At 41.8% G+C, this 16,785-nt stretch overlaps 2 protein-coding genes across 5 annotated transcripts in view; both read left to right on the top strand.

Annotated features, from left to right (window-relative positions):
• The window catches only part of hivep1 (HIVEP zinc finger 1), a 76,461-nt gene extending 64,012 nt beyond the window's left edge, over positions 1-12,449 (top strand). For 3 of the 4 annotated variants that reach the window (XM_067361722.1, XM_067361723.1, XM_067361724.1), the window contains 6 exons: positions 887-6,579; positions 6,711-6,847; positions 6,940-7,115; positions 7,690-7,791; positions 8,587-9,131; positions 9,387-12,449. In XM_067361722.1, coding sequence (XP_067217823.1) covers positions 887-6,579; positions 6,711-6,847; positions 6,940-7,115; positions 7,690-7,791; positions 8,587-9,131; positions 9,387-10,547 — 7,814 coding nt within the window. In that variant the 3' untranslated portion in view covers positions 10,548-12,449. Of the gene's footprint in view, positions 1-886; positions 6,580-6,710; positions 6,848-6,939; positions 7,116-7,689; positions 7,792-8,586; positions 9,294-9,386 lie in introns of all 4 variants that reach the window. The other variant, XM_067361725.1, reaches the window with a different exon arrangement.
• Positions 12,450-12,778: 329 nt separating this feature from the next.
• On the top strand, positions 12,779-15,751 carry edn1 (endothelin 1). Its single transcript, XM_067361726.1, has 5 exons — positions 12,779-13,216; positions 13,622-13,772; positions 13,976-14,119; positions 14,389-14,493; positions 14,886-15,751. Exons 1-5 carry the CDS (start codon positions 13,156-13,158, stop codon positions 15,007-15,009), a joined length of 585 nt encoding a protein of 194 aa, XP_067217827.1. The 5' UTR covers positions 12,779-13,155; the 3' UTR covers positions 15,010-15,751.
• The last annotated feature ends 1,034 nt before the right edge of the window (positions 15,752-16,785 follow it).

Genomic DNA, 16,785 nt, shown 5'->3' on the forward strand with positions numbered 1-16,785 from the left:
TTTTTTATTGTGAATTGAAGTTCTTTGTCTACACTACAATTCATCAACTCTCGTTGCTTAGGTATGTTTTGGTTGGTCTGAAATCGCAAGATTTTTGCTGTTGTTGATTTGTCTTTATATCTTTTTGCCTGAATTTCGGGTTAAACATACTGTTTATGTTGATGTTTAGTTGTTGTGGAAAGAGCAGTCTATGGTTTGATTTTGTTTTGCTTACGAGCTTTGCATGATGAAAGGTATTCTGCCAAAGGGGGAAGAAATGAAAGCAGAAAATAACAGACATGGGTGTTTGTTTTGAAGATTGACAGGAAAATGTATGTGTAATTTGTGAATTGATAGATTACATAAACGTTGACTACATTTGATCAAGAATCTTACGTAGAGCACCCTAATAGAGATTCATTTGGTTTTTAGGTTTTAGGCTTTATCTGTGCCTTTTTCTATTTGAGCCATACGTGTTATTGTGCTGTACTGTACTGCAGTCAAAACTGTCAAAAATAAAAATATAATTACAGTAATGTCAATCATTAATTTTCAAGTTTCTTTTTAGAATAAAAATTGTATGAGTAATAAAGGACATTTATTCTGAGTTTTGGAAACTCAAAAACGGCCTCTAATTTAATATTTAAAATTAATCTAAAAGATTTGGGTTACACATTTACTCAAAAAGATTTGTAAAGGTTAATATACATATTTTTATTTTTATTTTATTTTTTATGTTTTTCTTTTTTCCTCAGCCTTGTTGATAGTCATAAAGATTTGTCTATTTAAATAAGGAATATTTAATAGATTATTACTCAAATTATCTGGAAAAATCTCAAAAGGTATTGGAGAGAGTAATATTAAATGTCATTTGGGTTGTTCATTAATTTTTTGTCCCCCCCTACAGACACAAACGAAAGTACTGGCAGAAACTCTGAGGGCATTAAAGGACTGAAGAGGAAAAAAGTTGTGGTACAAAACCAGCTAAAGAAAATACCAAAATCTCCTGTCAAAAAGCAATCGCAAACCAAGAAATCCATTTCTCCAAACATCTCTTCATCTAAGGAAGCCACACCCTCTTCTTCTTTTTCAAGCAGTCCATCACATGGATTGCCTGACCATCAAGATGCTGAAGATGTACCGCAGGAGGCATCTGAATCTAGAGCAGTAAAAGTGGAGCACGAGGAGACATCAACCTCAGAGCCACAGGCTCTCAGCCGCAAAAGTTCTGCAGAAGAACCTTGTGCTGCAGGGCCAGTGCGGACAAAAAGAGGGAGCAACAGCAGCAACAAAAACGCATCTCCCTCTCACACAAGTGCTCCCCTTGAGGTATTGCTCAAGGCTATGGAGCCAGATTTCAATACACTGACAGAAAGGAAGAACAGCAGTCCAATAGGACATCTTGGAAAATCCGTTTCCATTCCTGTCACTTATTCTGACTATGCTGTCGCTATGCCTGCTGTTAATTTCAATGTCCAGTCACAACCCTCATTTGTGCCACCATTCAATGCAGCCAAACACTTCTACAGCAGTGTGGCATCTACAGGGCAACACACAACACAGCAGTATGTGAACATGTCAGGAAATCGTCAGCAGGACAAACCAGGGTTCCAGAAAAGCTACAGTTTGGGGCCTTCACTTAACTTGACGCATGCACCCGTTCCATCTGGATCAGGTGGTTTCCCTCAAAGTCAGCCCCCTGTTGTTCAAACATGCCAGTCTCTATCAGCCACAGTACCCAATTCAATTCAAGTCCCCGTCACACCTGGTTTCAACCCTGTTCAGATGACAGCTGTGGTCAACTTTGGCGCAAATCAAGTATCTGATATCTCTGCAAAAGATCAAAAGCCAAAAAAGCAAGGGAAGTATGTCTGTGAATACTGTAAAAGAGCTTGTGCCAAGCCAAGTGTGCTTCTAAAACACATACGGTCCCACACAGGAGAGAGACCTTACCCGTGCGTGACGTGTGGCTTTTCATTTAAGACAAAGAGCAACTTATACAAGCATAAGAAGTCTCATGCACATGCCATCAAACTGGGTTTGGTTAAAGACTCTGGAAGTGGATCCCTCTCCCAAGAGTCCGATAAAGGTCTGCCAACACATTCTGATGTGGAGGAAAGCGGGGACAGTGATGAAGAAGGCAGTGCAGCTGACTTGGACCCGGATTCTTCACAGAGCAGCCTAACGGCATTATCCGAGAGCAGTTTGCAGAGTGCAAGCATGGTACCAGGAAGTCAAGGAGAATCCGAGCATTTGTTGGTGTTTGAAACTCTGAAACCATTGGTTACACAGAGAGGATGTGAGCCAAAGGTCACTGCTGCTCTCCCTAAAGTGGTTGTCCACCCTGTAAATGTTTCACCTTTGCGTGCAGACAGCCCTAGAGTTACAGATTCAGCACTTGAACATGCCACAGCCCAGAGGCAAAGGGATTTCCCTCCAGCAAACCTACGGTCCAATGTAATGGTTCTGTCCTCACTGAAAGAAGTGGATTGCACAAGTCCTCTACAAGATTCAGTAAGTGAGGATGAAGATCAGCATTGTAAATCACCACTAGGAGGCAGCCATGCCCAGCTACAAAGGCAACAAGCAACTGATTACTCTCAACAGCCACAAGGCAAGTGCCTGCTGAGTCCTCGGAGTCTTGGAAGCACTGACTCTGGCTACTTTTCACGTTCTGAGAGTGCAGATCAAGCTATGAGTCCCCCAAGTCCTTTTGTTAAGATAACTCCACCAGCAGAAACCGACATTACAAAAACCCCACAAGTTCCTCCTTCCTCAGTTGTGACAACTGTCATGCATGTAGCATCTATTGAGAAGCCTCGAGTTCCTTCTGGACAAATGCGTCCACCATTGGAAACTAAAGCTCTATCGCTTGAGGAGCGAATCTCAAAACTGATCTCAGACAACGAGGCTGTTGTGGATGACAAGCAACTAGACAGTGTCAAACCCAGACGAACTTCCCTTTCCCGAAGGGGTAGCATTGATTCTCCTAAATCCTACATATTTAAAGACTCTTTTCAATTTGATCTAAAACCACCAGTAAGAAGATCTAGTTCCAACTCAGACATACCAAAATCTCCTTTCACTCCTACGGACAAATCAAAGCCAGTATTTCTTCTTTCTGTACCACCTCAGTATCCAGCCATGGATTGTTTACCAATTACAAGAAGTAATTCAATGCCTACCACACCTGGCCAGTCAGCTCTCTTCCCCAATGTAACTCCTCAGCCTCACCCACTAAGGATCTGTCAGTCATTTGATGACAAGATTAGCTCACTAAATGATGATGTATTCTCTTCAGCTCCCTCTACTCCAAATTCTGCTGTACATCCTCGTACCCTTGTGAGGCAGATAGCAGTTGAGGATTTGTCCACAAATGATGGTCACGTTCTTATCTCAGTTCATTCCATGGATGAGAGCCATCACGGACCAAGTATTACACATGAGCTGAGAAGTAAGTCTTTTGAGCATGCAACAGAAAGAAACCGAAAACCCCAGCAAAACAAAGGGACAATGTATGAATGTGAGACTTGTCGTAACCGTTACAGAAAACTGGAAAATTTCGAAAATCACAAGAAGTTTTATTGTTCTGAACTGCATGGTCCAAAAAACAAGCCTATGCATGCCAGAGAGATTGAGCCAGAAGTGTTTGGACGTGGAATTCAGCAACCTCTTTTAAACAGGAATGCAGTAATTACTGGCATTGTAGAGCAACCACTCATGGTAAGAAAAAGAAGGAAGATTAAAAGTGTTGGAGATGATGATGACCAGTCTCCAACTGAGACCACTCCTCCATGTTCAAGAAGTTTCGACTCCTGCCAGACCTCGACAGGTTCGATAGGGCGACCTTATTCTCACCATACCCAATCTTTAAGTAACTCTGCTACTTTAGGACAAATACAAATCATTGGTAGAGCTGCAGAATCGCAAGAGACAAGACTATCTCCAATAAGAGAGGCTCAGATCAGCACACCAAATAAAGAAAGAGGTGACCTCCAGAGACAAGGAAGTGGAACTTCAGTCATTCGACATACCAACTCCCTCAGCAGACCAAATTCTTTTGAAACATCAGAGTCCATTGACAGGTCATCTCCAGTTGATCCTGTGGAAAAGGAAGTAAAGAGCTCTGTAAAAGGCCATACAGAGGCTGCAGTGAGTTCTTCTTCACAAAGTTACCATGACAGAATGTCTACACCTAAATGTGCCAGCCAGGGGATGGAACCTCATGGTAAGCAAACCTTTACCATTGCTAGTGATGGCACACCTGTACAGCAATCACGGCTTGTGCGCCAGAACAACATTCAAGTCCCTGAAATCTTAGTAACGGAGGAACCAGATCGAGATCATGAAACTCAAGTTGTAGAATCAACAGAGAAACCTGCAGATACATTCAACTGGCCTCAGAGGAGTGAGAGCTTGTCTAAACTGCCGACAGAAAAACTCCCCCCAAAGAAAAAGCGCATTAGACTTGCTCAAATGGAACACTCATCTGGCGAATCCAGCTTTGAGTCAAGTCTCTCTCGTAGCCTCAGTAGAGATAGTAGCTTGTCAAGGTGCTCTAGTATTTCAGCCTCTTTTGACAGAGATGATCCACCAAGATCTGACAGCCCATCAAGGGCTGATAGTGTTGGGAAGCCACCAGAAGCTCAAGGGATCCCTGTAGCAAACAACACTCTTGGAGTGCCAGGCATGATGAGACGCGCTACCTCAGAACAGATCAGCTGCACTCAGTCATCAGTGGAAATTTCTTGTGACTACCGTAGCAAATCCTTTGACTGCAGCAGTATGTCACCCAGCAGGGCTTTGCCACCAATGCAGACTGCCCTGCCAAAAACCACACAGTATCCTCCAGCTACCCAGGTGCCTCTCATTGAAAGAAGAAGAGGGCCTTTAGTACGTCAAATGTCCTTGAAGATTGCACCAGACCCTCAATTGGCAGTGAAACAGACTCCCCCCATCCAAAGAGTCCCCTTCACCAATGAATGCTCTGGGTCCCAACCTAGACCAGTAAATCTGAACACATCTGCTCTTGCTCAGTCCTTTGTCCTACATTCTGGAGAGGCCCCGCTAACGAAAAATGAGCTAATGGTTCAAAGCATCAACCTTGGAAGCCAAACCCAACAACCCCAAGTTCATGGTCTTCCACATCCATGGCATCAGACCTCAAGGGTTGTGGCATGCCACATGCAACCTCTGGTCAATATGGGGGCTGGTCATACGGACATTCAGAAGAGCTCTGATGAAAAAAATCAAAAGAGCTTTGAACCTAAATACCAAATGAATTGCTCCGTTCTAAAAACAGGCCAGACATATTCTTTAGCAGGTGTGAAAGGCACGCAGATCACATTGCCAGTGCTAACAATACCAATTGCTAACGAAATTAAAGTGTCACAGCCAAATGATGGAATGCAAAATGTCTATGTAGCACAACCAGCTTATCAGGCTGTAATCAATAAGCCTCCAATTGTACTGCCTGCTGGTGCACAAGTTGATACAACATCTCATATAACGCCAGCATCTACACCTGTACCACAGATTCTAATCACCCATGAGCACACCCTAGCACCTGCGTCTGCCGTTTCTAAGGTCAACTTTCCTACGGTACATGTTGTGAACAGTAATTCAAAGATTGGACCAGAAATCCAAGCACACAGGCAACATGGGTCTGTTGCTGTACAGATGAAAAACAACATGAAAACCACTGAGCAAAGCATTCTGTCCCTTGGTTCACTGCACTGTACACAAAAACTGGCTTCTGCAAATTTATGCCCCCAAGAATCCACTGCCTCAAGCAAGCGTATGCTCTCCCCTGCAAACAGCCTGGACATTGCTATGGAAAAGACACAGAAACGGGCTAAAGATGAGCATGGAGCTGCATGTCTCACTGATGGTAGATCTCTGAACTACTTGAACTCAAAGATGTCAGAAATGACCAGGCAGAGGAAGTTAATGCTGGTTAGACAGGTCTGTACCACAGAGCCAGTGGATAGCCCAATTGAGACTGATGCCCCAGAACAATTGCCAGAGACTTCAGAAGCTGAAAAGAACACCCAGGATCCAGTATCTCAGATAACAACAACTGAGGTCAACGAGCAGCAGATGGAGAGCAGAACACCTACCACAACACCTGCTACACATTCTTCACCCGGAGTTCAAAGCTATGCCATGCCAGAGAATTCCACTCTGAAGCCACAAGAGAAACCTGAGGAGCAGCGCTGGTCTCCATCGAAATCTCCTCTGAGGCCTTCAACATTTCAGGGACAAGTGAAGTTAGCTTCGTCTGTGTCCGTTGTCAACACCAGAGACAGCCATCGGCTGTCTTTCCCCAGTCTGAAAACAGCTACAACCTTCACCTGGTGTTTTCTCATGAAAAGGAAATCCCTCCACATCCAGCAGACAGACCAGAGGATCTCTGCCTACTCTGCATGGGTAGTAAACCCAAACAATCCCAATCCATTGGGACTTCCCACCAAAGTGGTTATGTCCTTGTTTGACTCCAAACAGACATCCAAGAAAATACATTACACCCAAGCAAAAACAACAACTTTGAAATCTGACATCTTGACCTATTCTGGGAAGCTGAAGGATGTCTTGCCAAAAGTAAGAGCATTTTCACTCAACTGATGCTGCTTCAATAGTTAGCTTTTATATTGTTTGCTGTTTTACATTTTTAATGCATTTTTTATGGTGCATGCATGATTAACAAATTCTTGTATTTTGTATTGTTTTAGGTTTTGATTCAGCAAAGATCTGTGCCAACTGAGAATAGTGGAAAAATAAAACCAGAGACTCAACCAATAAATCAGACAGAGCCAGACAGAGACTCATCCAAATCTGAACCTCAACGAGTGAAGATCTTTGATGGAGGGTTTGTAAATCTTCACATTTATGTTACTCCACTTTCAAAATATTTAACAGGAAATTGTGTTTTAATATGTTTTTTTTGTGGTATATTTTCAGTTACAAATCAAATGAGGAGTATGTGTATGTTAGGGGACGTGGAAGAGGAAAATACATCTGTGAGGAATGTGGAATTCGCTGCAAGAAACCTAGCATGCTGCGGAAACACATCCGTACTCATTCGGACATCCGTCCATTTCACTGCACGCACTGCAACTTCTCTTTCAAGACTAAAGGTGGGTTCACAGTCTGAAACACTGATTTGAAAGCTGTGATGGGTACATTTTGTTTTCTTCCTCAATTGGCAATTATTGTTACAAATAATGAAAAGGACAAAAAAAAAAAAAAAAAAGATATTAAAAAAAAACTTCATTTTAATCCATAAAAAAATACCATCATAAATAGCAAACTCGTACACTTGCATAAGGACAAATCTAAACATGTTTTTAACTTAAAGTTTTCATTTATTTTTAATCAAATGTGTCAGAATTTGAGAACAGTTAGGTAATTTAGGAATGGCTGGAAATATCTTTTTTTTTTTTTTTTTTTTCTTACCTGCCTTTTTTTTTAAGACTGTGCCTGTTCTCTTAAAAAAGCCAGTATGATTCATCACAGTTGAACTTCCCACGCTGCACTGCAGAACAGCACACAGTGTCAGACCAGCCCACGTTCCTTTAAGAACTTATTTATCAGTTACTCACCCATTACATAGAGCTAGTGCTTGGGAACATGTCATGCTTATGTAAACCACTCCCATGCCCTGCATCCGCCTCCCACCTGAGTGACCTCTCTGTTCATTTATCCACACAGGGAACCTAACCAAGCACATGAAGTCCAAAGCCCACAGTAAGAAGTGTATGGAAATGGGAGTTGCTGTGGGTATTATTGAGGACCAGGACACAGAAGACTCAGGTAGATGTCTCTCATGTGTTTTTGGGAATATAAGTCTTAAAAAGATATTGAATAGGGGAGTTTGTTTCATGAGGACCCACACTTTTACCAAGCAACTCAGAAAGCAGAAACTATAGTTTTGTTTACACCATTACATCATTTTTAACAACAGAATCAACCTGACCATTAATAGGTTTACTAATAATAGTACCATCTGTTAAATGTGGAATGTCTCTAGCTATGTTATGTTGCAGTGATGATCAATGGCAATGCCACAGTCTAATTAGAGATTCTAAACGCAGTCTTTTTCCTTGTTAACTCTTGGTGCATGTGGGCGGCATACACAGCATTTACCATGAGGAAATTGCAGCATCTAATTTTAGCAGGAAAGAGAGAAAAAGAAGCTGTGAGCTTTCTCTGGTCTCAGTTACTGAGAGCATATTTGTTTTCCTCTCACACAGTTCCGCACAAGCTGTGAAGCACAGGCTGCATTTGTGGTCTGAGGTGTTAATGTCTTCCCTATATAATGAGAGGAGTATTTCTAGACCTGTCATTCCTTATTTTGCTATGCAGTAGATGTCAAAGCTATAACTCAGTAAAGTGAAAGCTTTTGAAAGACCAAACATTACTTAAAGATCCCTAAAGACTAAAGGTCACACTATGCCAGCGGTGAAATGATTGTGAAAAATTAAAGTTCCTAGGAGAATTTTCCAAGTAGAACCTAACTCTTTTGTAGCTATGTGTTAAGATTAGCTGTGCTACATTATACAATTCCTTCCGCTCGTTTTGTTCATTAAGTTGTTTTTTCCCCCAAAGGTGATCGAGGAAGAGCAGGAAGTGCTGACAGACAGGACTCAGATGGTGATGACTCTGATGGCCCAGATGATGAAGATAACGATGGGGAAGAGGAAGATGAGGAGGACAGCCAGGCAGAGTCTGGCCTTTCTGCAACACCTTCAGTTTCTGCAAGCCCACAGCATTTTCCTGCTAACCAGGCCGACACAGCTCCTAGCTCTCTGCTAGCTCAGATGTCCATCAGCCCGAACCCAACCCCAGCTCCCCAACCTCAGCCTCCTCCAGCTTCAGACTCCCAGAACTCAGACACGGAGTCTGTGGCTATGATGAGCCCAGTTTTACTGGTCAGACAGATGTCAATTTCTGCATCCTGCTCCAGCCCCGGCCCTAGTCCCACCTCTTTTACATCCCACCCTGCCCCTGCCTCTGAATCCCAGACCTCTGATACTGACTCCGTACACATGATGAGCCCAGTGTCGCCTTGCAGGCAGATGTCCATCGACTACCCTGAATTTGACGTTCCCCCTAGTCCCCCAGTGCCAGGCAAGGGCGCCAAGCTCGGCCAGGTGAGACCCATGTCCTCGCAATCACTGTCTTTCTCGTCGTACATCCCTCCCTCTCTACATGTACACCTCACCCCATACCAGTACCAAACCCCATATGCATTCCAATGTCTTGAGTCTCGCATGCCTGGCACGTCAGCAAAACTGCTTTGAATGCATGAAAAGGTGAATAGAATTTTAAATGGTAGTCAGTGTCTGCAATTTTGTGTTGTTTGGCAGTGTTGATAAAAGTATTCATAGCATTGTTTTTTTTAACAGGATGGAGTGTCGAGCACCATTTCCCAGCCTGCAAGTGAGTGCAATGCCAACGTTGACCGTGGTACTCAGACCTCTTCTGACCCTCTTCAGGGACCCCTGCACTTTCCAAATGCAGGTCCGATCCACGAGCCCAGAGTAGGAGCCACTACTCATCTCTTCAGCCACCTGCCTTTGCACTCCCAACAGCCCCCTCGTTCCCCATACAGCATGGTACCTGTGGGTGGCATCCAGCTTGTTCCCGCCGGCTTGGCTGCTTACTCAACATTTGTACCTATTCAGGCCGGGCCAGTCCAGCTAACCATCCCAGCACTCAGTGTTATTCACAGGCAGACTGGCAGCCCCCTCCCAGCCCCCAACACCTCGCCCCGTCCAGAAGGTTCTCCGACCCAGCCGCTGGTAGTCCAGGAACCAGTCAGTAGTGTACTGCCGTGTTTCCCTCTGGGCCAAGTGGCAGGGCTTCAGACACTTGGTGCTCCCCAGACTGCCCTGCAGCCTATGGGTTTGGAGACCTTGAGTGTGGTGGGTTTAGCCAACTCCACTCAGCTGATGCCTCAACAGAGTCTGCCATTAAATGCCACCCTAGGCGTGCAGGTGTTGGCAGCTAGCCCCACCCCTCAGTGCAGCACTGCTTCCCCAGCACAAATCCCTGGCCTGCAGATCCTCAACATTGCCCTGCCTGCCCTTATCCCATCCCTCAGCCCTCTCTCAGCTCTCAGCCCACTCCCTGCAGCCCAGGATAAGCCACGTAGCCCTGAGGGTGTAGCATCTGTACCTTCACCAGCACAGGTTGCAGAATCACTACCAGCAACTATTCCCTCAGCCAGTCCTCCAACAGCCAATCCAGGAGATGTTCCTACAAATGCAAAGCCATCCACAGACATGAAGCATGTCCCTCAAAACAGCACTAGCGCTGGTTCTAGGGATACAGGGGGCACAGAGAAGACAACAGCCATGGTGGAAAAACCAAAAATACCACCACAGCCATCTTTGCTCTCCTCCCCCATATCCTCTAATGAGAGAGGCTGTGATCTTGCACACAAGGCAACAGCAGGTGGGGCTAGTGAAGTAAAACCACGTCAACCTGTCTCTAGACAACCAGTGACCGATGACTACAATGAAGCCTCCAGTGATGATGAGGATAGACTTGTCATAGCTACCTGAGAGTCTCAATAAAAGCTCTTTCTTTTCTGCCTATGAATTTCTCTTTCTCTTTCCACCTCTTTCTCCCTCTTTTTTTGTAAAACTGTGTCACTTTGTAAAACTGAAACACTTCAGGAGGTTTGCAGCTCTGCAAGCCTTCTCTAAAAGCACATTTTCTGACAGTCATATTGTATGTGCAATCATAAATGATGACCAATTATTTTATTTTGTACTCTTTTGTCAGCACCAGACAGTTATTTTCTTTTTGTACATGTTGTATAGACAATTGTGCCTTTTTGGAGTTTCACGTTTAGAAACCTGTATATAATATCTTATAAATCTAGTAGTTGCCTATTAAGTTGATATGGAAGTCAAAGAAGAATGGAGAAAATTTGTTTTATTTTTAAATGTTTTCATTTTGAAAAGTTTTATGTCTATCATAAATTGATGGGGAAATTAATGTTGTACTGATATATATAAACATTTCTATGGCTTTTGGGGGTCAGTGTTCCTGTGCACAGATGTTGTGGTCAAGTATTTATTATATTACACCTGGTGCCCATTTTGAACTCCATAAGTCCATAGGTATGAGTAAAATGGTGGCTTTACATTTGCTGTATCTATAATATCGACAGTATCAGTAAAACCTTGTTTACAAGTGCAGAAACGCCTCTGAAGTCTCCTTTTTTTTCTTGTTTTTTTAAGCGGTGTAATTAGCTTTCTGATTTGTTGGCTTTTTTTCTCCTTTAATCAACCTTGTAGAAAGGGTTATTCCTGGGGCTCTCCAAGACACTAGAATTATTCAGCAGTTCAAATCACTAATGAGGAGCTTGGAGAGGCCAGCAAATGACGTCACCAATCAGCTCCTTTACGAGGATTATTGACGGCGACATTGTCCTTGTCTCAAGAGGCTTGTAGCAAAAGCTCTCATTACAGCCACGGAATGACTCATTCAATTGACAGTATTTGCTGTCTGCCGCTGCAGTCCGCCAAGACTGTGACTCAATAGCGTCACCTGCTGGACGGGTCTTCTCACTGCAGGCAAAGCAGAAGAGTACAGGGCGCATCATGCAGGAAGGTGGGGTGGGGGAGGATGTTGCTTAGTTACCCAGCCCACAGAAGAACATGAGAGTGGGTGAGACTCTCTGCAAACAGTTCTAAACATTCAGTCCATCCACACCTGGTGAATTTAGTCAAAATGAGAGCAGAACATTGAAAATCACTTGCACATACTAAACTAAGCTGCATCCAATGGAATGTCATTTCTAGATTTGACTGCAATCTAAATCAAACTTTAATCTATTTTAATCCAAATTTTCTTTCATTGGTAAATGTGCTGTTCTCTTGGGAAAAAATGAATAAATAAAGATAAAGTATCGTTACGACCTGTATGTACAGGTGAGGCTTAACCTTGACTGAGTGTGATGTCAGAATATTTGGAAAACTATTACTGTATTCATGCCACCCTTGCCTGAGGAAAGCAACATTGAAAAACAGAACAGCATATTTCCATAATTGTCCTTAATGCAGTATCCATATTCATCTGATCTAAATAGATTGCCTTTATTGTTGTCCTAATTCTCTGTCTTAAATGGAACAAGCATGAACAAGCTTCACGTATGGAATCTTCGTGCTGTATTTAATACATTTTTGGAGCGGGTGGAGGGTTAGCTGATTGTTAGCATAAACTGGCACGAGTTTTCCATTGGGCAGGGTCAGAGCTGGAGGCTAAAGTTTCTGAACTCCTGCTAGTGAGACCTTTTAAACCTAAAGTGATTCAGGGTAAATGATTCTAAATTACTCTAATATATCTGTGACAAAAATAATATTCATAGCTAGATTTACAAATGTCAAAAACGATTATTTGAATGCAAATTTATACTGTTGAAGCTCGACCAGTTTTGTGAGTTGTTGTGTTTTATAATTGATTCACTAGTTAAATTGTGCTTTATTTTGTTTAATAGCAGGTTGAACTTAATATAGAGTACAGTAGCGAGGGTTTGTTTCCACGAGTTTTTTTTTTTTTTTTTTTTTCTGGGCAATATCGACGAAAATGCTCAGTAGATTTTTGGAAGCCAAGACCTGAAATTTCGCGTCTATACACAATAACAATTTGTAAAACGTAACCAACCCTGGTCTAGCCTATATGAATATATAATACAAAGAAATTGTGGAATATATTACTTACATCTATTATTCACCTTGTTCCTAACCTCTTTTGGAGTCTCAGTATATTTTGTGTGCGTAGTCTGTACTCGCGCGCCCTCCACTGCCCTGTAGGAAAACTACTCGTAAGTCATCTTTCTTACCATAAAAACTTGGCACCGAACGACCGCCCGGCGTCTCCATCCCGCTGGAATCTCAGGAATACAAAGTTCTTATCTCGCTCCACACGTTGCTTGTCTGTGACTATGAACAAACAGCATTGTGTTCGCGTGAGCGAGCGGGCGGGAGGCGGAGAACGCGAGTATATAAGCGCTCCTGCACAAGAGTGTGCTCGAGACTCCAGAATAATGCATTGAGAAGACAGCAGCTTAAAAGTGCAAAACTGAAGCTTTTTAACTGGTTGCGAATTTATTGGACTATCACCGTTTGTGCCACATCTGGGACTTGCATAAGATTAAATAAAATGGATTTGAGGATTATTTTTCCAGTGTTGTCCATGCTGTCATCTGGAATATTTGACTTTGGTATGTACTTGTTTTTATGTGTATTTATAGCCAATATTTGTGGAAAATGCCTATTATTTGACTACTTTTTAAATAGTGTAGGCTACTCTATTACTTTTTAAACCATTAAACAAGTTCGAATGTGTTAAAATACAGACAGAAAAGTGCAGGGATCCAGATATAATAAAGTATTAGTACAACATGATGTTGATTAAACAACATATGCTAGATAAAGTTTTAATATTCTTGTAGTCTATATGTTGAGCATCACTGTCATTTTTAACTGAGCGTGACAAATTCTAGATTTTCCAGTCCATCAAACATAGGTTGTGCAACTTAAGAATGTAAAAATCGCAGTGCATGTTTGTAGGTGGAAATCTTTATCTCACAACAGCTTAAGAATTCAACATCATTTTATGATTTTAGCTGCTCCAGCATCTTTGGGTCATGGCACAGCACCAGGCACGTCAATCCCTGCCCACCACTCCAGGACTAAGAGATGTTCCTGCGCAAGTTTTCTGGATAAAGAGTGCGTCTACTTTTGCCACCTGGACATAATATGGGTCAACACACCAGAGTAAGTCATAACAAACATTATATCATGGAAATCAGAAGAGCATATACTATCGAATCTAAATATAGATAGAAAAAATATGAATCTATGACGTTTCATGACTTATGAATGCACAAAAAATCTGTAAATCATTATAGAATTATTAATGCTTCATGCTTATGGCATGACTAAATTTGTTATCTAATCATTTCTTTCTTTTCCCCCAGGCGAACAGTGTCATATGGACTTGGAAACGCTCCACGGAAGAAGCGCTCAGTCACGGAACCTGTTGTGCCCAAGTCACGCTGCAAATGTGCAGATAGCAAAGACAAAACATGCTCTTCATTCTGTCAAGCGAACAATGCATTACGGTAAGTACACACCGAATGCAAATAAGGTGAACGTCATCATAGTTCAAATCCAGATAGTTTTAATCTTAAGACCAATTTCAAGGACGAAAATATTTGGGACACACTTGTTTTCTTAAGCATGAGCTGTGTGTGGGAACCTCAGTATTAATATACAGCCATAATATCTGTCACTACATGACTTGGGTGAACTTGCAGAAACAGGTTTCAGTTCTATTTGTGGACCTTTATCAAACTTGCTCAGGAATTGACTGCTGAACTTTCTTTCATAGGTATAAAGCAGTGTCAGACAAGGCGATCCATGCCGCCCAGGGCCACGATTGCGCCGAGAAGCAATGCAAACACAAGCTGGCAGACAATCAGACAAAGATTAGACGGTAAGACGAATCAGATACATATAATGAAAAAAATAAAGCAGCACATTCTTATTCTCACGTACATTTGAGAAATAATTGTGTGCTGTAATTACAAGACTCTGTAAGATTGATGTCTCTTGTGGCTGTGACGAATAACCTGACATTAATTTTCATGACAGATATAAGCGCATTGACTTTGAAAGCAAATAGTTTTTCTGTGGATTTGTGTGGAGTGGATTTTACCCTCACTATGTGTAGATTATGGTTTTATTATTATATGAAATCTTAGATTTCAGTCTATATTGAACCCTCAAAGCCTCTGAGTAGCTGATTTATGCTCGCCAGGTAAATCTGGTCAGAGGTTCCACCTGTGTTTGCTGTGATATTGACCTCATTGCTTTGTTTTTCTACAGGGTGAAAAACACAGAACAGATTGGTGATGTCCTCTCCAGGGTGAGGGCTGTCAAGAACATCCATCTTCTCCTGGAGAAATGGCGAGTAAGGCAAGCACCACAGGCCACGAGCGAGGATGTCTGAAAATGCTGCATCGTAGAGATCAACCTTTTGAGCTTCGATGATCCACTACAGGATTTACCTGGATAAGAAGCTCCTATCTACTCATTCTTTGCACATGTCATGCAATCTGGTGTCATCAGGTGTGTTGGAATACCTGCAGATGCAACCGTTTTGGATTGCGGTCTCTGTCATAAGGTCTTCACTCTCGGAGCGTGTCAGCATCGGTGTGGAGCTCAATGGGACGAAGAATCAAATCTGATGGAGATGTTGACTGAAACAAACCAAACCTCAAATTTTCAAGACTAACCTCTACCAACTTTTCTGAGCTAGAACTGTTGGTGCATGGGATTAGTCAGAGAAGCCACTGTGTCCTCCACACGGGACGCTTAAGATTAAACTGATCGCAAATAAAGACTTTGCATTGAAGATACTTGTTGCACAGGAGGAATATGCTGTAACAAATTAAAACTGTGGACTCCAGAAACCCAAAGTGGGGTGTGATGCCCATCCAGACTCTACAAGCCAACGATTCTGGTGGAAGAACGGCTCTGGTTCTTGTTACTGGACTTTATACACTGTAAAACAATGAAGCTCTGCAATTGCATCAATGGAAATGTTATTTTTTTACATTTATATTAAATATCTTTAATTAAGCCATATTGGCTAATAAGATTTTTCTCAATGTTATTTCTATGAAATTATTATATTTAATTGCCATTATTGTGGTAACCATTTTTAGGCAATAATAAATATTTTGCATTATTTAAACAACTTCAGTTGATTGTGAATGTTTCTGTTTATTTTGTTTAAGTCCCACTGAAATGCATCATTTCATTTACGGCAATCATTTTAAGTTAAATGTAATCATGCATATATATTTATATATATATGCTAACAAAAATGCGCTAAAAAGTACCATAGTTTATTACGTAACTATTTTAATCTCTCAGTACCGTATATACTGTAAAAGTACCATGGTCTCACCATCTGATACCATCACTGTACCATGGTGCTGCCACGTTTTTGTAAGCAGACATTAGTTTGTGCCAATTTTGTCTTTTACAATGATACATTTATGAGCAACATTGGTGACACATAATACAAAATATATATTTTTATTAACATAACTTTTTTGAAGAACCCAATGATGCTTCACAAAGCACAAACAAGCAATTTCAAACACATAAACAAGCATGCATGAGCGAAACCCAAAAGAAGCAGGTAACATACAGAGGCATTACAGGGATCAGTGAGTTGGTAAGCCTTCAATGAACACAGGTCAGATGGCTTATGTGTGAGCTGAAAAAGGCACATGAAAGATGAAAGATGAAGCAAATTGGATATGGTAAACAAAAATGTTCATCCATTAGTTACGTATCAAAACATTTAGTTTAATCTTAAGGCAAATTTTTCAAACTTTAAGACAGCACTTTAAAAATATATGTAAATACTGAAAGCATTGAAAATAAGGTGATACATAATTGGCAATGACAGAATGGTTCTTGGACTGAAAGTCTGGACCGAAGATCTGGGTCAGGTGTGAGATCTTGGCAGATTTGGGTCTTGAGGGATTGAGTCTTGGGTTCAAGGGTCTGTCTGACTATCCTATTATTATACTATACGATACTCTCTCTCTCTCTCTCTCAGATACACACTGATCAGGCATAGCATTATGAGCACTGACAGGTGAAGTGAATAACACTGATTCTCTCTTCATCACGGCACCTTCTTCAACACGTTAGTGGGTGGATATATTAGGCAGCAAGTGAACATTTTGTCCTCAAAGTTGATGTGTTA

Source organism: Chanodichthys erythropterus, chromosome 15 (assembly GCF_024489055.1).
Source record: "Chanodichthys erythropterus isolate Z2021 chromosome 15, ASM2448905v1, whole genome shotgun sequence".
NCBI classification, from domain to species: domain Eukaryota; kingdom Metazoa; phylum Chordata; class Actinopteri; order Cypriniformes; family Xenocyprididae; genus Chanodichthys; species Chanodichthys erythropterus.